Consider the following 24,998-nt stretch of genomic DNA (forward strand, 5'->3'; position numbering starts at 1 on the left):
ATATATGGCTTTGTATTTTTTTAAATTTGTGGCTAAATTATCTCTTTTTTTTTACATATTAAATCACTTCGAGTCTATATATATATACAATGTAGATGGTGGACATTAATTCGCTACTTTTCTCACTTAAAGCCGTGTCAGAGAAGTCCCGCCACTAGAAGAACACTGCGTTTTACACGGACTCTACTCACATAAGTTTATTATTATTGCCATTAACAAAATACACAGCATTCATAATTTTCTTCGAGCGGAAATCATAAGCTCAACATGGTACTTGGCTCTCCCCAGCTATACAATAAGATCTGACAGTATATATATTTGTATAAATATATTTTAGTATATTCATTTAGTAACAAAGCCATTTTTGTTCGTGTGTAAAATTTGATTACCTAACAGATTGCAGCCACATCAATACTGAACAGAACTTTGGGACTCAAGACTCCTCAAGAATGAATTTAGAATATTTAGAGTCTCTCAAACGAGAGAATAATGTAACCATCCTCACTCTATATGTTATAAAAACCAAACATGAAATAGTCCCAGTATATACATATACTTGTGACAACTGGTATTTCGTAAACTACTTTTATTCATTATACATCATGTTAGATACCTGCTGCTGGGAAGTTTAGCCGATTGGAACGTATGTACATTTTGGAAAAGAGGATTCACCTAATTCTATTGACTACTGAGCATAGCACAATATCTTGAACGAACTGGAAGTCCGTTTTTTAGTGAAGTATGCTCTTCTCCTTACCGTCGGTTTTCTTGCCTTTCGGCAAATAACTTCTGGCGACAAAAAAATCGTGGTTCTTGTAAACCATTTCGGGTAACCACATATAGTCAGGCTCTTGCGGTCCAAGAAGGTCCTTCGGGAGGATCGAACGGTCAACGTATTTTTGCAAAGCGACGATGTTGGTCCCATGGAAGTGAATTTTTTGCTGATTCTGCGGTCGCGATAGACAACGATAACCGGAATAAGAGCACCGAGAAAGTTATAAGGGTATGAACTATGTTAGAATTTTTATCAAAATTTTTAGAATAAGTCAGCAAAAAAAGCAAGTTCTGACAATTATTAGATGTACTCTCTTGATTTATCGTGAATACTTAGCTTACTTTAAATTTAGGAGGTCCTGAAAAAAGACAGCAGGAAAGAAATTAAAGTCAGAATAAGTTTGACTTAATTCAAATAAACAAAGTTCAATGGCTAGTTCACAAGCTGGAAGAGAAAATAAATGCAATGAAAAATTTATCAAAAAGTAGGTTCATTCCTACTGGTTGTCGTCGCAGTCAGTACTAAGTAAAACAAATATGCGCTAGACTAGTCTCAACTTTAACGCGTGGGCTCTTAGTTGGATATCGAATCATAATATTCTTTACATACAAACAACGTACAGTCGCGCTATTGATTTATAATTTATTAATACAATTTGATGATACGATATTTAATATTTACTACAAAAAAAAAGCGCAGCTGGGTCAGCGCAATAACTAATTTCTATAAAACTATATATGCTATATCAGAATATTAGAACCTTTCTGAGCGCGTTTATTGTATATATGCATATACAATGGTGATACGCGTTTAATTATATGATATAATATATACCATTGTATATATATGAGAGTATAATTTAGTTACTAGCAGGAAATTGATGAAAACAATGAAAATTTAGATCTTTTTGATCTTGATTTTCGCATGGAAAGACATGTCGCTATAAGCGGAATTCTAGAATGTACTAGAATAGGTTGCATAGAATCAAGAGATACATTTTGTAAGTACAGCGTAGCTTACCTCTTTGCTGATAAAAGGATAGGCCATGCCGTAAAGTATTTTGTACATCACCGGCTGATTCAAAATATGAATGCCGATAAAACGTATCGGAGCTGTATCCTGCAGAGTCGTTATGATCGTCTGGAAATGGAAACAGATATGTTTGTGACTGAGCGCATCATCCACGTAGATTCTTTATCTGAATAGCTCAAGACGTTTATGAAAAGTAAACAACAATGCGAAAAAACAAACATTCAAAGCAATCCTTCATTGCCAAGCTGGTCAACCAAGCGTTGGAGTGTACAGAAACATTGCTATTTCAGTTTGCAATAAAGCCTCGATTTTTTCTCTAATCAATACATTTGATATAGCCAAATAGCCACCAGGGGGGAAGTCTGAGAGTTTCTAAATATAATGAATTAAGTCATCTCGCTATTAGGAACAATGAGTAGATTGGTGAGAGAAAAATATGCATTAACTATAAACGTATACTAATGCGCCTACATAATCGTCATCGCAACTCGCTTACCGGCAAGTATGATGGCGGGAAGAACTGCATAACCCACGAAAAACGGAATCCTTTAAAATCGATTATCAACGTTACACCATCGCGCTGAACACGTTCATCATCAAGAACGTATTCGACCAGAAAGATGCCCGCGTTCTGCGAGGTAAAGTAATCCACTCCTGTTTCCGGCTTCCAGTCCCCAACGCTATCGGACGTAGTTAACGGAAAGTAAAACTGTGTTATCTAGTACTTTCATTTTAGCGTCACCTCTGATAGCATTTTCTTATGATGCAGTGCTTCAACTTTCGTGGGATTGTAACTGATTTCTCAGCTTATCATGCTGTTCAGAAGGATCATATCACAAGAATATGTCTGTAAAAGATGTTTTTATATATAACAATAACAATAATCCTTGTGACATGACAAGTGAAAATACATTTTACCGAACTGTACTTTGCATGTTGTTGTAATCAGGGCAAGTTATGACAGGTGATGTTCTTGATAATCAATCCAAAATAATCTACAGATTTAGCAGTAACGCTAGTAGGATCCCAATCGACGAAGTTTATTGAATTAGACAATATTTTTTACTAATTATTGACCCAGTACCCAATATAAATAGCATAACATTGTCACTTGTGTTAGGTTTTGCTTAACATGAAACAACTCGAATCAATGCTGAAATCACTTCTTGGAACATTTATATTCGAGCAGACAGGGATCTTAAGTAGACAGAAGCACGCTTGCTTTTTGAATTGAATTGAATCACTAAAAGACAATTCTGACTTTCGTAGTCTTGGATTAATGATTTCAATATATTTGACAATAGTATAGTACACCCTGTAAGCGGTTAAGGCAAAAACTAAACACACTAGTACAAAACACAACCAACCGAATAATTACTACAGCTGTGCCATCACGTGGGTTCCGATGGTGGAGAACTTCGGCGCATCGAAGCTCATATACGTGTTTATAGTGAAGCGGGCCCTTCCCTTCTGGAAAATAGCGTGTAGGTTCGGCCATTCTACGCTTGTGAATCAAGTCAAACATCTTAAACGTTGCGGGGACATTCAAATCCTTATACCGCAAAAACTTCAACAGGTGCTTATCATCTAGAATGTGTTCCCATCCTGGGATGCCATCTGAAAGCCTGTAGGAAATACGGAAACAAAGCAACAGTTCTTGTGCTTATTAAATGAGCAGCTTTTATATTGCAACGAAAAACAGCGATCAGCCAAAATGTTACTATCACCATCATCATTTTTGGCATGCAACCCCTAATTCGTACTCTTCTTCTGTATCCATAATAAGAACCATAACTGTTCATGTATTTGCGTGTTAAGATACTAATAACACAAACACGCTATCAACCAGGGACATCTTTGATTCTTGTGTTCGAGGTGAATTGATATGTGCTGAAAAATCCTTCGGTTATCCTTGTTGTTCACAATTATCATTTGTTTTTGAAGTGCATTCTCCATTTCTTTTGTAGAGAGTAACCTACTATATAGAGGTACACTACACACTTTATCACCAATCAAAGTTTAAATAGTCGCCGTTTGACGTGAAACAGGAAAGCCATTGCTAAGCGACTGTCGGCACGGGCTCTTAGCGCGAATAGATCTTTCTTTAGAAAAGCTAGATACCTACAAAAATATAAAACGAACCTAAGTTCCGCATGCCAGCCATATGTTCATATATAAACCGGTTTGTTTAACAGATCCGGACACCAGAAAACAATAGAAAAAGGAATAAAAAATTTACCTTTCCTTCAATTCCTTAAGCGAATTCTCAACGAGTAATGGGTCTTTGTCGGGAACCTTGGCGTTGAAGTCCAACTTCCAGGCGTCCAGGTTATTAATTACTTGTTCCTTCATTCTGTGCCACGCATCGCCGGTTCGCCACTTTGTGAGAAGTTTCTGGTTTGCTTCTTCGTAGTCACGTAAGTCGTAAGCGTCCTTAATCGCGTGCAACTATTAAAATATAAAGAAAAAACTTAAATGTCGTCACAGATGGTCAAAGTATATTTACCCATATCTACTGATTGTTATCACGAAACATCTAGATGTCCATGTTCTATATTGTTTTTCACATCTTCTATTTTACAGTTGTCCTACCATGTTCCCTAAAAAAAAAATGCACCTGCAAGCAAAGCTTATGCACCGTATAAAGAAAAGTTAGTGGATATCCATTACGAATGGGGAAAAATAAGCCTAGAAGTTTTTTTGATTACCACAGACAAAAAACGACCTTAACATGGTATTAAGAAGTTTGTGATTGCGTGGTCAGAAGCATAAACGTTACAAAGGAGCCGAATAACAAAATTAAAATCGGCTGATTACTACCGTAACTGTCTAGTCTATTAGAAACACAATGATAATCCTGTGAAGATTCTAAAGGACAGCGAAGGTTATGTTACATGTTTGCCTTTTTCCGTGCTATTTAATGAGATTCACAGATCTGATAATGATTTATTTCATGACCTCTAAAAAATATTCCATAAAAGAACAAGCGATAGTCGCTATGTGCTCTCGGCTAACACTATCGGATTGGCACAGTATATTTCGTTTTGCGCCAAAATCAAGGATCTCTGTAAAAGCATACCATCCGTACAAGCAATATAATTAGCCTTCACATCTGTTGAGAGGAATGTGATCAAAATCATCCAAGAATTGGTCGGGAGTCGTTATCATATACCATTACCCCAGTGGAAACATGCTGGCTAATTGTGTGATAAAGTTGCGAACGACTCCTTTTACATTTTTACGAGCGTGTGGAGGTGATCTGGTGTTAAGTATTTAGATGTCATTTATCAAAGAGAAAAACAAAAAAAGTTTTACCCTAAAGTGCGAGTCGAACTCTGTACGCCATGGTTACGCGTCTCAAGCCCTAACAGCTGCGTCACCCATGTTGTATTCAGTGTCATACAATACTTTTCAATACCCGAATCATATCGAGTTCAATTGATCGACGAATATATGCCTGATAAGATGGAAGAGATTTGCTGCGTGTTATCTTCTGAGATTATTAATCTCAGAAGTTAGCACGCAACGAAAACTATTAGTTTTCGTTTACGATATAAATTTATATGTACGCGAAATGCGGTCTCAGCTGCTGAATGACTCGTCTACTATGAGAATGATTATGATTAATAAAAGAATTGGAAAACATTGATTTGGTAGTAAATTTACATTAACTGACCGTTGTTATACAGATGTTGAGAAAGCCAAGTAGGTCCACAAAACAGATTTCGTAGTCGTTCTAAATGGCTTCATGAGCAGTTCCACAGGTGCCCCAAAGGCGAAATCAAAACTAAAACTGATTCTCTAAAGTAACTAGTTTTACAATAAATTAAAAGCAGTTACGACAGAAGTTGTTTGATTATTATATACTTGTATATATTATAATGTTCACTGCGCTCGAAGCTAAGCCACCACTTGTGCGCAGTATCTGAAATATTCTGTAGCAGATTTCACAGCAGATATGAACAAAATGAAGTGTTTTGCATATTTTTAAGGCTAAACAGTCCTTTATAACAGCAATAGCAGATAGTTCTTCGATAAAATATAGGGACAATTCCAGCATGCAAAAGGTTTTGGCCTTTGGTTATGCTCGAATTATCATTCGCCGTACTCTTCTGTTTCATTATACCGTAGTTAGTATTTAAAGCTGGATATCTACATCACGTTCGATTGATTTTATTTATAATATGAGGTTTGAAACATAGTTTTAGTTAGCGACATCGTTTTAAATAAGAAATATTTCACTGTTATCTACACAGTCACCTTGGATGAACTAAGCCTTCGATGTCATCCAGTAAAGTTTCCTGCTGTCACCCGAAACGTCAAAGAGTATGTGTGGAAGTTGCATATTGCAATACCGAAGTATCCCCCCCCCCCTCCTCCAGATTATAGTATTTTGTCATTCTTACGTCATATCATAATTACTCTGAGTGATGAAATTGAACGCACTTTAACGAATGAAGCTTGCATAAGCGCAGGTCCTAGCCAACAACACAGTGGGTCTTTATGGATTTTTGAAAATCCACCACGAGTCACCCGGATTTTCGGTGGTTCATAGTTATGCATGCGCTACAATCTGCGTCCCTCTCACGAGACTGTCTTCGGCACCCTTCTTTAGACCGAACCGCTTATGCACAATATAATTTTCAAGACAAACTGAATGTGAATATTTGTAAAAAACGTCGACGAATCAAATAAAAAGCGAATAGGTTAATTACTATAAAATAAACAAGATTTATTATTCAGTTTGCTTTGTCACACCAATGCGTTCAATATACGCGATCACAAATGAACTAGAACAAAAATCTAGTGCCACCTTTTATAAAGGTTTCAGCAGGAAGTCGTCTCGTCTTATGATGCTACTGTTACTTGACAAGTGTCTTTATGCTATTAAATAGGAAGCTTTGTTTGTTCAACTAGTCTCTTGTGAAATTGAACACGAAACTCATACGCAGCATGTCTGAAATAGTCAATGGCGTCTTGTATCGATCAGTCGGGCTACGCTAATGATTCAGCAAGACTGGTCACAATTGCTGTTGAATTTGATTCGTTGGCTGTGTGCAGCGTAGAACGTTGACGAGCCTCAACAAGAGCGCTGTTATCCCTAATCTCTACCATTAATGATATTCATGCTCGAGTACATGGACACCCGTAAAAAGTGGAAAAAGCGGCCAGTATCTGGACAATAAATAACCACTTAAACGAATGGGCGTATACTGTGAAAATCAATAAAATTGACGATCTATGTGATATCATAAATCAGAACTAGCACTTACTTAAACGTTCGCGCGGAACGTTTCTCTTTGGAGACACTCAGACAAGCATCAGTTCACCCTGACCGCTGATTATTCAGGATACTGCGTCTGTACCGAATGTTGTAACTTCCGGTAAAATGAGCTTTTTTCCAAGTTCCAATAGACTTATGTATGTCGGTGCAGAGATTGATTAGTATATACCTCATATGGGAAGCTCATCGTTATTGTCTAACGTTGGAACCATTCGGCATCCAATATTTGTTCAAATTTTACATCATTTCCACGAATCAGGTTTATCTAAGGTGTCAAGTGAACTGTTATGGAAAAGATGTATAAATATCCGGCCAACACCCATGAGTAGTGTCTGTCATTGTCTAGCCTCTGACGGGTTCCATAGGAAAATTGTAATTATCCAATTTGGCTTAGAAATCACGCTAGCTCACGCGAATCGAGAATATCATCGGCCGGTTGACGTGTCGCAGAGCTTCTTCTATCAGATCGATTATCTGTTACCGAACGGACTGTGTTTAAAAAGTTGAAAGGGAACCTCTTACACTTTGGACCTCTAATGCACTAATTTTCATCCTTGGTGCAAGTTCCGGGATGACTACATAAAGAATGCTTTGTTCATTCCAAAACTCCAAGATACCTTTTCTTTCCTCATTATGATACTCAAAAGTAATAATAGTAATAATATAATAATTAGTATTATCAAAAAAATTATTATTGGCCAGTACGAGTCACCTTTTTCTATCAGCTTGTAGGTTGTAATAATGTAACTAGCTTGAACTAACTTAAAGACATATAGCTGTAATACTTACCTACCGTTGGATCGTGCTGCTAAAGTTTAAAAAGGACTCACACGTCTCCTGCAGTCACTATAGCACCAACAATATGATGAACACGTTTCATGCGAGGGGGTTTCTGTATCGAGTGGGCAGTTCTTTTTCTATACGAGCAGAGGTAAGTACGCGTATCTCTTGTGATACAATCTTATTTTGCAGTTAGAGTGCCCAAAATGCGTCGTAGAAGCTGAAACGCGTTCGTTGCTCGGAAAGAGCTACGAATACCAGTGCGACGATGGACGAAAGATCATCTTTCGGACTTTCAAAATCAGAAGCTGTGTGAAAACTCGTCTAACCCTTCAACGTCCAGCGTACAATGTTCAGAATGGACTGGAAGAGATTATCGCACAGGCCGACGAAGAAAGGAGAAGCCGAAATTAAAATTTTACATATCCATCTCGCTATCAATATAGTAATTGTATCTGTATATTCCTATGGTGGCGTCTAATCAATATGTTCTTTTATAAGTTCCAGTCGTCTGTTTTATGTGAAGAAGGCAGTTGTTTTTTGAATTGCATAAAGAGTTTGATTTAAGTATGGACTGATTGTTACATTGTACGTTCCCGCGCATAAACACACACAATTCGCGACGTGAATCAATGGCTGCATTGATTGAAGTTCACTCAAATGTTTCCGCTCCGATGTAAACGTCTGTGTCGAAACCGCCATTGTATATTAACGTTCGACCGGACGGCAAAGAACAGGCGTTTGGCTATTTTAAATATCCTTCTTTTGTTTGCGCTCTCCATGACGTCTTTTAGCCTGGAAAAGGGTCCTTATTCCTAGCCTTTTGCAGTCGCGACATTAGCTCGACCAACATGTGGATCAGTAGTTGCGGGGATACTTGTGATGTTCCTTGTTGTTATTATTTTGCGACACAACATACTGTGCCCCTGTGGCAAAAGATTTTCTATGAATATTCGTTTATGGTTCAAGTATTATCACACAGAAGTTAGCTAGGTCAGTCTATGTAAAAAAAAATACAATGATAAACTGAGACCTGGTGATCTACTGGACACTACAAATTCGAAGCTGACTAGCTTCGAAAATAAATCTATGAGGACTCGCGACTAAATCAGCTGATGTCTGCGATGCGGCTGATAGCGTCGGGAAACGACAGACGGAGAAAAGAATCAAAGACGCAGGCACCGTGTGTACACACTACAATTGGGGTCTAAGAAGAGTTTTTCTAACAGCTTTCCCTAACGTAGTTTTTTCGGTTTTCTTTTACTGACCGATATATAATCATCGGACAAAGCGCGAAGTTCCAGATGGAACTGAAGAGACATTCATAGACCGTTTTTTGTGGTATCTAATGGAGTACATTACTTACAATCAAGGACCTTTAATTACTTTGAGTTAAGTATCAATTCATTAATAAGAAATCTCTGCAGAAAATAAACAGAGAAGTCAAATCATTACAACCCGTTTTTTGCGTGGGTCGAACCAGCGTAGATCTAACTTCACGCTACCTTTTATGCTTTCAATTACATCCAGTTGTGCATCGGGCTATTGCACTGGGAATGGTACGCGTGCTGGATTCAATTCCTTGTGCCACCTTTATTCTAGATAAAGGTTTCCAATTTAAAATTTACACTTGTTTTTCTTAATAATATCACACACATAACCATGATTTGAATAACGCGTTTCGTAATACACTGGCTATTTTCGAATGTCACGAATTTACGTAAACGCTGATTAATAGTATAAATATCTAAATATAATCTAATTCTAATTGAAAGCATCTTTCTATTGGAATATTTTGTTGTAATTTCCTGTTTTACTTACAGGAAGGCTTCCTCAGAAAGAACTATTCAACGAAGACCTTACGCTGATACAGAGCTTTAAGATATTATAGTATTCACAACGTTTAAATCCGGTAGTACGTGTGTCACTTATGAGCTTATTATCAATGTGCAAATGTGTTCTTTTTTTTCGACGAATGTGTGAAACTTAGAAAACTGCCCAGCTTATAAGTTATATATGTATATATATATATATATATATAGCTAGCCGCCTAATGCGGCACGAACATTGCTTGTTTACTATTACTATTTCTCATAAGTATTTTTTTAAAAACATGTTATAAAACAATATTGAGTAACATTTTCTGTCAAGCTGAATAACCTAAATAACTTGTTTGTTTCTGTAGCTTTATGAAAAATTTACATTTTTACAAATTTCACGTAGCATTGCTGGATGTGTAAGTTTTACGTTCCCTTCAAGTGCTTCAGACGAATTCAAACGACGTCTCTCAAGAGTGCAACTTTCCTGACTGTTTCATAATAAAAATAGCTTTGATAATTCTGGCGACTAAGTTATCTGGGTTTGTCCAACCAGAGGTAAGGAATATGATACCGTAAAGGTCCTTTATGGGGTCATGGTGGATCATCGTCTTTTTCCTTGGCATATTAGGAGCTATGGAAGCTTTTCGTCTCGCACCCTACACGTGAATAGCGGTATAGTAAATAGATAAAACAAATTGGTTGGCAGCCTAAGCTATAACGTAGTTAATTTGAATAAATCTAATGTTAGAATAACGCTAGTTCCGGCCAAGCCTAATGATTATTTAGCAAAAAGAAAAAAAAGCTTCTGTCACACAGTTCCCTAATATTTTGGGCAAATCATCTTGTTCTTTTATGATGACTTGGACATAACATTTCTGATAACATGGTCATCGTGGCGTTTATACTCCAACTCAATTTATACCCGAAATTATATATATATCTGCAAAAAGAATCTCTGGTAGAAGGAAGTCGTGCAGTCCAAGTATATTTGTTAAATGAAAGTGAATATTTTCTATATTCTAAAAAAGGAAAAACAAAATTACAGGATTTCGTTCGAGTGAAATCAGTCACGACGCAAAGTCATAGTCTACAAAAAAAAAAGCATGCGTTCAATTGGCTTGTAAATGGGCCAGCTCATTAGAGAAAGCTGAAAAAATAAGTAATCACAGATCTCTAAAATGAATTTCCATTACTCTTAAATGTTGCTGAACACCAAGATCTTCCGTAAGTTTACTTGGAGGGTTAACTGGCAAGCCACAATTTATTATGAACAGAAAAGTTACACCACTAGTTAAGGGTCAAACTAAATCACACTAGATCTTCGCTTTTTGCTTTTTTTTTTTTTCGAAGTTTGTTTGAAGAAGAACGTGGAAATCATTATAATAATACCTTTTTTTAGCGAACGTCTATGCAACCTTGTGCAGGATTTTATACACAGACGGTCGAGTATTTGAAGACCCACAAATTGATCGGAATACTAATCTTGTACGATTGTTACTATACCCTGTAATACTGAGCACAAAATAATGCTTTTAATGGCAACAACATTTATTTAAGCAGAGTGAATAGAACCGTATTGATACCATAAAATTATGTAACCATTTCGAGCAGAAGGCAAGATCACTGAGCCTTAGTGCAAAATTGTTAGCTACAATAGACAACATAGAAGAAGGTGAAATCATTCTGTTCCTAATACAAGCTAATTGCCGAATCTTCGGATAGGCGCCAACAGTGTGGCGGTGCACATAAATCAGCCAGGAAATCAGAGCAAACATTTAGATCTTCTAGCAAATATAGTCGTTTTCTAACAAACAAATACGAAACAAACAAAATCATTTAGAGGAAAACAATATTCTGTTAGTATATTTTAATATTTGTTTAAGACGAACATGACTCCGTAATGTTAAAGTTGGTCGCCGTTTGGAACGTAATCCGCTAAATGCGGCACATTGCGCTATCTTAATTTTTCGAGGGACAAGCTCTCTGCTCTAGCTATATACAACAAAGAACGCAAACAGTGAATACAATCTAAGACTAGGACTAGGTTTAGGCACTTTTATTTGGTTTAAAAAGTTTAAACGTCTATTGAATTGTACGTAGGGTATTGGCTAAGCTAAACATTGCTACAAATGTCTGGCTTCCCGCAGCACAAAGCGTATCGCGTATCGCCTAAACCACCTCACGCTAAATTTACTAGGCAAATACGTTACTCCTACTAGATTATGGGAAACATTTAAGCAAACTGTCCAAAGCAACCGTACGTTGTTGAAAAGCAAAAACACTATAATGAGATTTTATCGCTACTACTCGTACTATATCCGTGTGATATTTTTGACTAAAAGTATGAAACGCCAAAATACCTTTCAGACCCTTAACGAGATTTGAACTCAACAAAACCTCTGAATATAGAAAAACTCATAGAGAGTATGTCAAGAATTTTAACGATCACAAACAACATATTAACTTCAACTCAATCAGTAATGACAGCCGCCTTTTTATCGAAGATATGATGATAAATATAAAGTTTTCTTTTACTAAATAGAATCTTCAGTTTTTCTAAGACATCTATTTCTCGCTAGAGGTACAGTTCTGCTCGCTGCAGTACGACCATTGCTGACTCGTATCACCGGCTTCGACATGGCAAAATTTAAACACAATGGGACTGGACCGCGGGAGTGATCGAACGGACCTTTGCAGGCCGGTCGATATTCTACAGAATATGATAGTCGAGTCTTCTCTAATTTGTCGCAGCCTACCGTAAACTCTGCTGACATCAAATCGTTTAAGTCGTAGAAATGTTAGCAGCTGTCCATCATTTAGGACGTGCAACCAACCCTTGATAATTGAGATAATTTTAATTGTAACAAACCACGTTCGTATACTCACTTGCTGCCACATATAGGAAAGCCTCGATACGGGATTTAGCTAAGACTATACTTTTTCATAAATAAAAAGGGCGAACAAGAAGCCAGCTCGCAGCTTTATGCGCGATTTGAATATGTTTACCAAGGCAGCATTTCATTAAACAGATTTTATACACAAATCATACATCCATATCACAGCGGTAGGAAAGTATGTATTTACACACGCTTCTTCATAAGTTCTTTGAAAGCTTCCTCCTTGATTTTTGGATTTTCATCCATTAGCCCAGCATTAAAGTCCAGCCAAGACTCATGTGCACAGCCGTTAGCGCCTTTTCCACTGGCTCAAATAGTCTAAAAACAGTCAATAGTTCAAGGATCAGACACCTTGTTACTCTAAGACATACACCCCTTACAGATATCGACACTACATCTCAAAGTTTGATACTTTATTAAGTAACCGAAAGACGCGTACCTTACTGTTTACATGATTGTTGTTTATCATGGAACAAGCTGATCAATCTTTGAGGCACAGTGAGTTTGTTCGATCGAGATCCGGCAACGTAATAGTCGAAGCTGCAACCTCAGGGTGTTCGGTTTGTATCCATTATTGAAATTATGGCATACTAGATGAACCCTGCCTGAAATATAAAAAAAAGTGAGTCATATCTTATTGCCAATAGAGTGTCGTCGTAACTATGAATAAATAAAGCGGATTTACTGGTAACTTCTGGTGAAAAGTGGCGTCCACAATTTCCTATAAATTGCTTAGCCATTTACAGTGTTGAAAAGCAAATTAAAAAGCACGTAAAACTTTCGGAAAAATAGGTTTCAAATTGATCACAATGTATTGCATATATATTTAATTCCACAAATGGTTTTAAATGTAACTAAACAAAGTGCAACCCTTTGGTGAGCATTCGTTTGTATCGATTATTATCAGCTGTATTTGACAGCACGCGATAACACAAATTCACATAGTTCTGACAGTTCATTGCCAGTAGTAGGAAAAACTTATAAGGCATTTAAATAGACTACGACTTTGAGTAAGCTAGCCGACAACCTATATAATAAAACCAGTACCAGCTGGCTCCTTAGCTATCTCTGGCTTTTTGAGCCAAGTTCGCTAATTAAGCAGAGTTATGATAGCAGTGATAATCGTCAGTAATCTAAATTCAAAGTGTCCCAAACTCATAACATTGAAATACTGCGCTACCCTACATGCACAGTTTCACTCTGCTTGATATTCTGTTACTGCCATCAGAAACCGACGAAGTACCTGCACCAAAAGCCAAACAAGCTTTCTTTCTTAACCATACAAAAGCAACAAAACCATGGAAAATGAAATAATAGAAACATGATAAATACTAGATTTATGGGTTTTCTAGCATACAAATGCATTCATGACAACAATGTCTGTCTGTTGTTTAGTCAGAATGGCGATCCAGCCTAGCTTCTTATTGCAACAGGTCAGTAGTTGTCGTTTCAACTACCGCACCTTCATTTCGAGTTGTCAACCTATTCATCATACAGCTGACTCCCAGCCCAAAATAAAACGTCTGCATTCTCAGGTTTGACCCCAGACCACAACGTGTCTCTACTATGAACACGCAATTACGTTGTCTACTAAGCTATTACGGGACAATGCCCCTATAGTTTCTTCTCATTGTCCGATCTACATTATTCTTACAATAGTAGGCCTTGTTCGCTGCGGTGAACAGGCCTCGTCGTTGCGTCACCCAACACTTACCCGTACCGTTATATTCAGCATAAAAAATCTGATAGAGCACTTACCCTAGATATAGCAAAAGTAGTTGTGGTACTTGAGGAAACCTCGCTCATCTAGACGGTCAACGTTAATGCTAACGCCGCCCGCGAGAAGGGAAATAGCCTACAACAATACAATTACAAGACCAAAACACTGTGCCTGCCGATTGCATTCTCGATGTTCTGCTACGAAAAATAGAGCAACTCAATCGTAATTAAATGCTACGAATTTTATGGTACTAGCGTCAAACATTGTTTCTAAGAGAAACACGAACTCTGACGAGCGTGTAATATGCTTTTAGTAGAAAATGAAATATACAATTAGGGCTTGTTGCAGGTGTCACACGGTCATTTTATCGGGTTCAGCACTTAGCTCGATAATACGACCACAGTAATGGCGATTGAAGAATAAAATTTCGAAAAACCACGATTGGCCTAAGCATGAATTTTGAAGGAATCTAAGTATATACGAGTTTCGCATTCTCCAAAGAAATTGGTTTCATTTAGCCGTACTTTTATATTACATTTATATTACTTTTATATTGCAGGACTTCACACTGTTCACGGTCAGTACACTGCTCCTATAGTAGTTACGAGATTAAACAATGAGGAATTAATAGCTACTGGAATACAATGTCCGGATGCGTATTTACGTTTTCATTCGTTTTTCTCCGCATTTTATTATACCATTACTGAAATGCACATGTTGGGGAAGCTACTTGTTGCATGCAGTTTATCTGCAATACTGTTGGGAAATACTGTAATCTGTATGCTGTGGCTTTAATTAGCAGCGCAGTCGTCTTAAACGAGAAGAATCTAAAAACATTTTCGTGCAGTAAGGTATGATGCTCTGAATATGATCGGCCTTATCGCATCAATTTTTATTAAAGAACGTTTATAAACAAAACACTGCTTAGAGGCTGCGATGTGGTAAGATAAAGGATGGATATGGTGAAAGTATTTCCCGTTGTATCTGAACACCGTGTACATTGCAAGCGGTGCTTCAAAACGCCTAAAATTTCTTGCTTACCCACGCTTGTTAGCATCAACGGGAACACTTATTCATGTTACCCTCTATGTAGGGACGAATAACATAAGTACACATATAAATAGACTGCTCGAGGATATGCCTGGTTAAAAAGAACTGATAAACAGGGCTACTGCAGAAAAGATATCTATTTTTTTCCGCACTGAGCACCACTACAGACGGGTAGCTTCCAGCACAAGGTTCATGCATTCACTAAATATTCTACCATTGTATATATATATATTGCGTAGATGTAATATTGAAGCTTTCAAACCGTCAAGAAGCTTTTGTCTCAGTTTGCATGTAAAGCAATGCTAGTTACTTTAGTGATATTTGAATCAATGAACAGTCGTCACTGCTATTCCGTACATGATTTTACTATAGACGATATGAAATTAGCTTTCCACGAGACTGACGATACATGTCCGTGTTTCATATGCGGGGAGAATTGGGACAGATATTATGCCGTACCATCTTTAAGGCTTCTGGCAAATCTCTTAAATTCGTCTTATAAACTCAACAACACTTGTATAATCCATGTAACGCTGAGTGTTTCGTATACTCACTATGGCGCTGAGATTATGTGCTATTGATCTGTATACCTAAGTCTTTGGCTACTGACAACAAAAATAAATTTGATTTGTATGTAAAGCAGACACAACGAAGTACAGTAATATATTCATCTTAATCCAATTTACTGTATTTTACTATATTGTATTAGTAGTATATTTAAACAGTTAATTATGACTAGCTTGTTTTTCGCATGTTGAACATAATATAGATATCTTAGTACTTGTTGGAATCATGAGTTATCGAATCATGAGAGTTTTAACTATAACTTACCAAAAACAATCAATGACAAAAAATGGTAGACGGAGGGCATAATTACCGACCCATGTTGACAGTCAGGTGCAGCACTGCTTGAGGGCGTTCTTCAAAAACCCAATGCCTGTGAGCTGATTTCATCTCAGGTACGTTGTTTTTTGGCTTAGATAATAGTATAGTACCTTCTTTTAATCAAAATCAGCATACCTAATTTATGATAAAGTTTTTGACTTGGCAGTCCAACGTTTACCAAAAGGGATAAACGGTTCTGTTGTTAGGTTTGAATATAAAAAAAACGATAGCATAGTTCAGGAGATTGATTTCTCAGAACGTTACACAAGCTCAATCACCAGGTCGTCATTGCCAAGTCAGTTATCTTTTACGTGTACCGTTTATTAAATTCGATGCACTTAAACATTATCATTGTAAGATGAAAACATCATTGGCCACGGACCCTTTTTTTTTTCTATAGGTACAAATAATTCAGCTTGCATGTAAACATGCTTAACTTGATCAAATGGTTTTTTGGCAAGACATGTTTCATCAATCAGAGGTTAGAGGTTTTGTCTTCGTTACTATCCGTTTTTTAAAAGTCGTACCATTGCCACAGTAAAACGGGTAAAGCTACATATGATTTGGATCTTTGATACAGAATCTTTTGTTAAAAAAACTGAAAGAATATATACCCTTTAGAAAATGCTGCATTGAATAAAGTTTCAATATGGCTTTGTTTTACATTACATTAAATACTAGATCCAATGCAAGCATAATTCTATTCAGCAATAACAATACTAATCATTCAGTAATAATAATACTAATGGTGTTTCAAAACAGTTCCATCGACTAAAACAGAAGTACGGAATAAGTGCATGATTGTGGTGCATCAACTAATGGGTTGTACTTTGTTAAGTTGAACACGTAGAGGTTTCCGGGTAACAATGCGCAGTAAATTGTTACGTTTGTAGGTAACTTACCTAAATTTTCCCTCGCATCTCTTTAGGACCTCTATATAGAACACGTTTCTGTTTTGCGGATTTTGACGAGTGTAACGGATAACTGAATCAATATGAATATATGATAAACGAACGTACAATTTAACCATTTACTGAGACACTAACATTTAGCTAAGCCTTAGCTAATTATGCTTTTGTCTTTACAGGATAAACATCATCGGCCATAGGTTGTCAAATTCTCAGTACGGTATACATTTTACTACAAATCTAAAAGGATTTATGAAATTTGTATTTATTACGATTTGAGAAATTCCTCTTTTAGTCCTGAAAAAGAAAAATATTTAAGAAATAAATATTTAGCGAACCATGTATCACCCCTCGAAAATACGCCTAATCAACAAAATGCAAAAACATATGGGGCAAAAAGATCTTTTTTATTTTTCAAGTTTATAGGCTAAAAACTAAACTTTCTGTTGATGTCCCTAAAAAGCTTGATATATTCGAATACATCTCATTCTTCCAAAAAATATCTATTTCCTTTCGAGAAAACAAATTAAACTTTTTCTCTACAAGGAGTAAATCATTTCTTTTACAAAACACTCAAAAGAAAACAAAACCTGTGAGGTTCAGCTGATTAATTGAGTGTGATTTGCGCACAGTTGCTTATATTGCTTAAAATTTAGTTTAAATATATCTATTTGGGCAACAAATCCACAATAGGTGCTTCATAACCACTAAACTTCGTATCTGTCACAAGTGCGATCCGATCCATAACGCTCCTGAGGTTTGTGATAGTTGTCTCGGTCCCATTGGTATCGGTGCAGGAAATACACTTGAATACTACGCAAGCAATACTCGTTGAATAATAATTAATTGAGCTCATGTGTACAACCGACGAGTATTAATTTCATTACATGGATGAAACACAAAAAAATCAACAATTTGAATTAAAGCTTGAATACAATTACTCTTATTTTAATTGTGCACAAATGAAATTTTTGATCTTGAAAATAATTATACGGCATAATCAATTTTAAGCAACTGAAGCAATATAGATTCTATTTGATTGAGTGTTTATCTGACCCGAAGGCAACGTTTGTATCGTAGATACAAATGTATAAGTTATCGGTCTCGATTGAATATCCCGTTAGACCCATGGTGAGTCCAAGGATCCACAGTTTTTATTAGTGACAACCCGTGGGTTAAATCGAATGGGTGCTCCGTTTGGTGGACTGCTTGCACGACACAATGTGGACCTATTTTATTTACTGGATCGAATGGATGCGTCATTCTCAAAAAATCCCGCCGGTTTCGCCGGAACTAGCTACCCTCTCCCAAAAATAGCGACGCCGCCGCCGCTTCAAAATGTTGATCCTTTTTTATCAATTCATCCATTTTTCCGGTCCTAGGTAAGGACTTGTGCCTCTGCTCGACAGCTGAATTTTTACGATTGGTCAATTAAAAGTCAATGTAAGTTACTTGTTACCAAACCACTTAATTATCTGCCTTGTATTCCGCAATACTCGTGTTAGGCAATTGCTGTCGCTTCCAATTGGAAATAACATGTTCTGTGAACTTTAATATATCCGACAACTATACATGCGCGAATACAAATGTGTTAATGGATTTGCGCTGACAGCGTGGACAATCGAGCTACCCCTAATTGCAACTTCATTCTATGTCAACTTGGCCAAGATCTACTTGTTGGTCGCCGCTTGTTTGACAACACTGAATTCTTCCAGTGTTTCATCAGTGTAGTCTGTATGCGTAGAGCTTGATAAATTTAATTGCAATGAGTTCGCCTTTGTTGTGACAGAAAAGGACTAGACGGCTCCACATTCAGAAGTTCGTGTAACTTTACCATTTGTCTGTAGTCTTTCAGCTTTACCTTTAGTAATAGAAAGCAGGTTATTTTAAAGGGAGGTTGCGTCGACTTCTTTATTAGACCTTAGAACTATAAAAAAAATAGAAAAATATTTCGGTAGTTCTAATTAGTAGAAAATTATTCATGTTTTTAGTTTATATTAATATTACTTCAATTTATCTTTATCATTATATTTTCTTACAGATGTCTTTAATATTGGTATCGAGCAATAAAATCTTTAATGGCTTCCAAAAGGTTTTTAAACATGCTTCGACCACGTTACAGAAGGAAGCCACTTTCGCTATTTATTTACCTGAAGCTAAATCCAAGGTGCGAAGTTCGACAACAATTTGCATCTAATTACTTTGATCTACGTCTAATTAATTATGTATAGGCAAAGCAGGTAACGATATAGAAATAGCAAATGCCATATTTTGTGCTAACGGTAAATTTTCCAACATTCTAGCGTTAGGAAACACAACATACGACTCCACTCTCTTCAAAGCATAAATGTATGTTTGCCGATTACAAAAAGTTGGATACAGTAGCAAAAATTTTTTTGGTAAGATCAAAAGTACCAGTACGAATCAAGCCCCTGCTTCAGTCGTAGTATTACAGCGAATACAAAGACACTGCATTACCACTCTGCGTCATCAGGTCCCTGTCATATATTGGCTCTCAGGATTGACGTGTACCGAACAGAATTTCATCACGAAGGCCGGCGCGCAACAATTTGCGCAGAAATATCAGGTCGCCATAGTTTGTCCGGATACCAGCCCCCGTACGTACCCGATATATTTGAAAATGCAATTAAATCAACTTAGGAATTTGCTAGAGTCTTAGAATTCATATGTATTTTAGGTTTTAACCATAATGTATGGTGTGGGGATATGTCAGCGCGTAATCCAATTAGTCTTCAGTTCTGTCAGGTGTATGAAAAATGATAAAGTTGTTTCAAGGGATATAACACATTACTATTTAAATATGCATGTATGTTTAGATAATGTGCAATTTTTCAAAATACTTTTTTGCCTCCTTTAAAAACTCCTGTAGCGCAAATCTAATCGATTAGGTTCACTTAAATGCACAACTAAAATATATTTCCAGGGGGTTGCAATATTCCTGGTGAAGATGATAGCTACGATTTGGGTACCGGTGCTGGATTTTACGTGGATGCAACCCAGGAACCTTGGAGCACCAACTACAGAATGTACTCCTATGTCACCAAAGAGCTGCCTGGGGTATCTTTTTTCTTTTGCAATTATCTCGTGCAGCTGAAACTGTAAACCTTCACAATATATCTTAAAATGCAATTCTTTGGTCAACCCAGCTCGATTGCTTTGCTCCTATGCTTTTCTAATATTGCATCTGAAACTTTGATTTGGGTTAGACACAGTTTATGTAATGTGCATTTAATTAGATCTAATACATAAGCATTTTAAAATAAAAGTTTGATCAAAGTGAGCAGAAATTAATCTTACCTAATATATATATGTATTTTTTATTTTTAGATTTTAGCGACCAGCTTCGCATCGGAGGTCGACGCCTCTCGGGCTTCGATTATGGGCCATTCAATGGGAGGGCACGGTGCCCTTATTTGCACGTTACGCAACCCCGGCCGCTACAGATCTGCTAGCGCATTTGCTCCAATCTGCGCACCGTCACAATGCCCTTGGGGACAGAAGGCCTTTAACGCTTACTTAGGTGAATAGACTTAGTTAGCTTACATTTATCTTTCTAAGGGCTCAATTGATTACTACTAGTTTTCTTCTGTATCTTATATTTATGAAACTTAGTTCGTGTAGAAACGTGTAGAGTCATATTTTAGTACTAGTTTAATAGGGGTTGTCGCCGCTTGATGTTAGATGTAGCAGTCTAATATAAAGTTACTATCACGCTGAAGAACCATCAAGTACATTGCTCATTTTTGGTTTATCATGTATATTCCAGGAAGCGATCAGGCATCCTGGAAGGCCTACGACGCTACGGAGCTCGCTAAGACCTACACTGGACCCAATTTGAACATCCTAATTGATCAGGGACTAGACGATGATTTTCTGGCAAAAAATCAATTGTTGCCCGAAAAGCTGCAGGAAGCAGCATCTTCCAGCGACAAGCTAAAAATCAACTACAGGCAACATGCAGGCTACGACCATAGTTATTTCTTCATAGCCACTTTTATCGAAGACCACATCCGACTGCATAGTGAAGCTCTTAAGGAGTAAATTTTAGGGCAAAGTTGCAGTGTTTTTGCGAATTGCGTTGCTATCAGTAACTTATCCCTGAAGCGACAGAATAAACTTGTCAAATAAATAATTTCAGACACCGTTTCTTTGTGTTAGAACTTCGTGAAACGGTATTCATTTCATACACATATTAAGTCACTCCGTAAAAAATATTTTCTAATAAAAACAATAATATACATTTGGCTGTTACGTGGTTCCAAAAGAACATGTAATGAATATCAAATGCATTATGTGGTTCAGTAATTAGCACACGTTATCTGTATCCACTTGTTCATTCCCCTTCTTTGTTGAAATCACGCGTTATTTGACCTGTTTGACGTAAAAGAAAAAATCTGGCTTGTGAATCCATGCGTGTACCATAATATATATAAACACGCATGAACTACGATGCAAAAATTTCTTCCAAAAACAACTATAGCGACATCTTTAACTGTTATAGCTTTCACAGTTTCAGTCAACTAATAACAAAAGTTTCCACCCCATCTAATAACAGATTTAACAACAGCATTCTAAACACCTGAGCATTTTTTAAACATAGTACTTGAAGAATACTCAGCAATTAGTCCTTACCGCCCATTTTCACAATCTCTACCGATCACCCTTTAAGTACACTCAATCTAATTACACCTTATTCATATTGAGGCCCTTCGTAGATCGGCGCAATCGCTTGCGCTCTTCCACGTGCTTCTTATTTTCATCTTCATATCGCTTTTTCTTAATTTGGTATGTCATCATTCGGTTACCTGATGTGAACCCCCTACTTATCTCAACCAGATTTGTATCCTTGCCTGACTCCAGTCGCTCAGCGAGGGATATTGTTGATTTCTTGACTTTTTTTGTGTTTGGACGGAATCCGTGTAACGCCTCGGCGCCACTTTTTCTACAAAACCCGTCGGCATCCTTGTCCTCGAGCGACTCAGACTTGTTTTTCTGCGGCGCTGGTTCAATACTTGGCCCATGGCTATCAATGATCGAGTTATTGTAATCGTCAAGATCGGAGAAATCAGAGGCGTTCTCATCATCATCGCGATCCTCCTCGTTTCCCCCTTCCTGAAATGTCAGCATATTGGCAGCTCTACCTTCAGTATTCATCTTTTTAGGCTTCTGCAAGATCGCAATAACACTTCTCAGTCTATTATAGTCCTCAGTTTCCTCATCAACCTCGAACTCGGGGTTAGAGAACATGGCAGAAAACCTTGGATCCTTCATCGGGTTGTTGAATTTCTTCATTTTTTTCTTATCATTGCTCTCCTTAAGTTCCTGTTCCTTCTCCAGGAGTCTCTGCGCAACGCGTTTATTCACAGCCGGGAGGTCCATAGTTCGTTTGTCTGGAACGCGGTCTACGCGCGTGGAGTTTAGCCTTTCTTTGATCTTCTTCTTCTTGTATTCTTCATAAGCGAATGGTTGACTGAGCTCCTTCGCCTTATAGTACAGTCTAGTGTCTATAAAGTAGCCATGCATGTACGCTCGTAGCATGCTCGTACCAACCAAATTCGTCAAATTGAGCTCCTCTAATTCCTTGTTTGTGATGAAACGGTAATCGTCATAGACGGTGTCTTGATTGCTTTCTTCAAGCTCTTCAGTGATGTTGTCGAGGAAACTGCACCAGCGTGGAGCTGTTCCTAGAGCAGGAATGTAATATGGCTGAATTTTGGGCGATTCTGTTGCAATGAAAATCAAGCCTGACCGACCGAACACTTTAACGTCGTTGATATCGTGCGCTGTTGTAATGCTCGTAAAGATCCTGCCGTCTTCCCCATAGATTTTCACCGCTTTGGCATCGCTTGCAATGATTCGTTTGTCATTGTGGAAATCCAGGCTTCTAATTGGCATTGAGTACATATGATCCTTTCGAAGAAATGATTTGTCTGAACGAATGTCATACAGTAAAACGTGTCCCGATGTGGTGCCTACTCCAATAGTCAAAGGATCCCTGAATGATATCTTTGTGATGCCAGGAATATTTTTTAGGTCTTCAGTAAAAACTTCGTCACCCGCAGGAAGAATACCAATATTTTCTCTGCAGCGAGGATCCCACGCTTCCACAGTGCCATCGCTTGTTCCCATTAGAATTAGATTGTGGTCTGTTTGAATTTGTAGGCAATTAACAGCTGCTGCTTGACTTTCGTACGCTTTAAAGAACTGACCTTGCTCAAGGTTTAATCGGTACACCTCGGGACTATCACCAGCAAACAGAAGTTCAGCGGATTGCTGGAGGTATTTCAAGTCACGACCACTGCGCGGAATTCGTATCCGATGATACCTGCCGTAACGTGCGTGAAACTCGACGTAGCGCTCCGAACTGAGGAATACCATTTTTGAATAATCTTCAGCCAAAACCTCTACGGCCACCACCTCATAATCGAAGCACCGCTCAAACTTCATGCTCAGCTGAGATACTTCAAAACATCTGAGTCGAGGCTTGTATACTCCGCATGCAACGATATACTCCTGATCTGGAGTGACCCGTAGGTGAGTTGTAACAGCTGGCATTTCGAACTCCTGAATCAGTTCGATTCTGTGCCGAACTTTCGAGTCGTTCTGGGTTAGGGCGCGTTTCTTGCGATCCGACAACCAATCTGGTAGGCTCTTACCGGCTGCCAGGTTATATATTTTGACATCGTTAATGCTGCACACTTCCATGGTTCTTCCGGTTGAATTTCGTTTGTGGTGAACCAGTCACGAAAGCACGGCTGTGCCACAAGCAAGCCAAGCTTGCTCTCTTGACCTCTGGACAGTCTATACGAGCTGCGTGAAAGGAATATGATTCCAAGGCGTTGCTGTAAGCTCCTGATCGTCAGTTTATTTATGGGTTACAGTCACTGTTAGCGGTGTTGGCAATTCCATGTTTCTGTAAGTAGGACTAAAGAAAGAACATGTAAGACAGATGTGTTAGTTTTATTTCCTAATCATTGTTTCTGTTTTAGTTTTAATTTACTTGTTTATCGTTCTGGATCCGCATTTCTTATCACATCATACTCAAGCTAACCAAAAACACAGGTACAAATCTTATTTTGTTTCGTCACTAGCCTTAAATTGTAGAAAAAGTTTCTTTACTATAAAAGTTTTTTCCAATGTGTATATGGATCAACCTATTCGTTACTCTCTAACCTATATATAAGCAATATACAATTTAGCTGAATCTGAGACAAATAAATTCCCTGTTGACTAGAAATGCTCTAACATCTAATTAATCAACAGGATGGCTAACACATAATGGATAAGCTTATTTTAAACCTGTTGTAAATAACAACAGGTTTTTATACAAACGGACCCAATAGTTCTAGATGTTCTGAACAAGCGCTGCCCACAATAATCACAAATGACGCAGATAGTTCAGCGGGAATACACACAGAATCCAACTACTCACATTTCTACAGTTCTCTTACGATACTTCCTTACGATGACCGTGTTTTGATAGTATGTGATACGAGCTCACGCAGTTATGCAACAATACAGAGCAGCATTTCTCAAGTAACTAGATATAGTTCCAGGCCTGTTGGAATACACAATCTGCGGTAAGGAATAGGCTGCCAGCACGTGTAAGCAGACGACATCGAAGGTGCTCAGATAACAAAAATAATAATACAGGCGACACCCACACACACAGATACAGTCACCAAATAATATAAATAATAACAATCAAACAATGGGAGAGAGGGGGAACTTAAGGCGTGCGCGCGGTGAGGTCCAAGCGACAAGTTTCAACAGACACAATTAGGTAGGTGGATCCCCTTCAGCGGCGAAGGAAAGGCAACTTGCTG

At 37.7% G+C, this 24,998-nt stretch overlaps 3 protein-coding genes across 17 annotated transcripts; 1 reads left to right on the plus strand and 2 right to left on the minus strand.

The window, feature by feature from the left end:
* Nucleotides 1-170: 170 nt before the first annotated feature.
* LOC111251655 (alpha-tocopherol transfer protein-like) lies at nt 171-13,193 on the minus strand. Of its 13 annotated transcripts, XM_086989195.1 has the most exons (9): nt 7,881-8,986; nt 5,484-5,617; nt 5,123-5,264; nt 4,047-4,255; nt 3,175-3,432; nt 2,304-2,487; nt 1,796-1,915; nt 1,117-1,133; nt 171-947 (listed from the first exon to the last, which is right to left on the minus strand). In XM_086989195.1, the coding sequence occupies exons 4-9, from the start codon at nt 4,157-4,159 to the stop codon at nt 686-688; spliced, it is 954 nt and encodes a 317-aa protein (XP_086845321.1). In that variant the 5' UTR covers nt 4,160-4,255; nt 5,123-5,264; nt 5,484-5,617; nt 7,881-8,986; the 3' UTR covers nt 171-685. The 13 variants fall into 13 exon arrangements, with proteins under 13 accessions (XP_086845321.1, XP_022664152.1, XP_086845322.1 ...); XM_022808417.2 differs by lacking the exon at nt 5,123-5,264 and having other exon boundaries at nt 7,881-8,987; XM_086989196.1 differs by lacking the exons at nt 5,123-5,264; nt 5,484-5,617 and having other exon boundaries at nt 7,881-8,234; nt 8,486-8,986.
* Nucleotides 13,194-18,449: 5,256 nt separating this feature from the next.
* On the plus strand, nt 18,450-21,309 carry LOC111250764 (S-formylglutathione hydrolase). Of its 2 annotated transcripts, none has more exons than XM_022806468.2 (6): nt 18,450-18,594; nt 19,193-19,318; nt 19,646-19,769; nt 20,096-20,229; nt 20,500-20,692; nt 20,939-21,309. In XM_022806468.2, exons 2-6 carry the CDS (start codon nt 19,193-19,195, stop codon nt 21,211-21,213), a joined length of 852 nt encoding a protein of 283 aa, XP_022662203.1. In that variant the 5' UTR covers nt 18,450-18,594; the 3' UTR covers nt 21,214-21,309. The 2 variants fall into 2 exon arrangements, with proteins under 2 accessions (XP_022662203.1, XP_022662204.1); XM_022806469.2 differs by lacking the exon at nt 18,450-18,594 and adding an exon at nt 18,622-18,969.
* On the minus strand, nt 20,466-24,773 carry l(2)34Fd (nucleolar protein 10 lethal (2) 34Fd). Of its 2 annotated transcripts, none has more exons than XM_022806467.2 (2): nt 24,605-24,773; nt 20,466-24,097 (listed from the first exon to the last, which is right to left on the minus strand). In XM_022806467.2, exon 2 carries the CDS (start codon nt 23,875-23,877, stop codon nt 21,856-21,858), a length of 2,022 nt encoding a protein of 673 aa, XP_022662202.1. In that variant the 5' UTR covers nt 23,878-24,097; nt 24,605-24,773; the 3' UTR covers nt 20,466-21,855. The 2 variants fall into 2 exon arrangements, with proteins under 2 accessions (XP_022662202.1, XP_086845316.1); XM_086989190.1 differs by lacking the exon at nt 24,605-24,773 and adding an exon at nt 24,509-24,527.
* Nucleotides 24,774-24,998: the final 225 nt, after the last annotated feature.

This window comes from Varroa destructor, unplaced genomic scaffold, assembly GCF_002443255.2.
Source record: "Varroa destructor unplaced genomic scaffold, Vdes_3.0 BEIS01000005.1, whole genome shotgun sequence".
NCBI lineage: Eukaryota > Metazoa > Arthropoda > Arachnida > Mesostigmata > Varroidae > Varroa > Varroa destructor.

What these genes read in the sequence shown, in the direction of transcription:
- LOC111251655 (XM_086989191.1), bottom strand. Translation starts at nt 6,370, where the DNA reads ATGCATAACTATGAACCACCGAAAATCCGGGTGACTCGTGGTGGATTT. An exon ending in TGCAAGCTTCATTCGTTAAA is followed by an intron (nt 4,256 to 6,253) that starts GTGCGTTCAATT and finishes ATATTTTAATAG; the next exon opens with TTGCACGCGATTAAGGACGC. An exon ending in TCCCGCCATCATACTTGCCG is followed by an intron (nt 1,916 to 2,303) that starts GTAAGCGAGTTG and finishes TTCCATTTCCAG; the next exon opens with ACGATCATAACGACTCTGCA.
- LOC111250764 (XM_022806468.2), top strand. Translation starts at nt 19,193, where the DNA reads ATGTCTTTAATATTGGTATCGAGCAATAAAATCTTTAATGGCTTCCAA. An exon ending in TACCTGAAGCTAAATCCAAG is followed by an intron (nt 19,319 to 19,645) that starts GTGCGAAGTTCG and finishes CTGCGTCATCAG; the next exon opens with GTCCCTGTCATATATTGGCT. An exon ending in TTGTCCGGATACCAGCCCCC is followed by an intron (nt 19,770 to 20,095) that starts GTACGTACCCGA and finishes ATATATTTCCAG; the next exon opens with GGGGTTGCAATATTCCTGGT.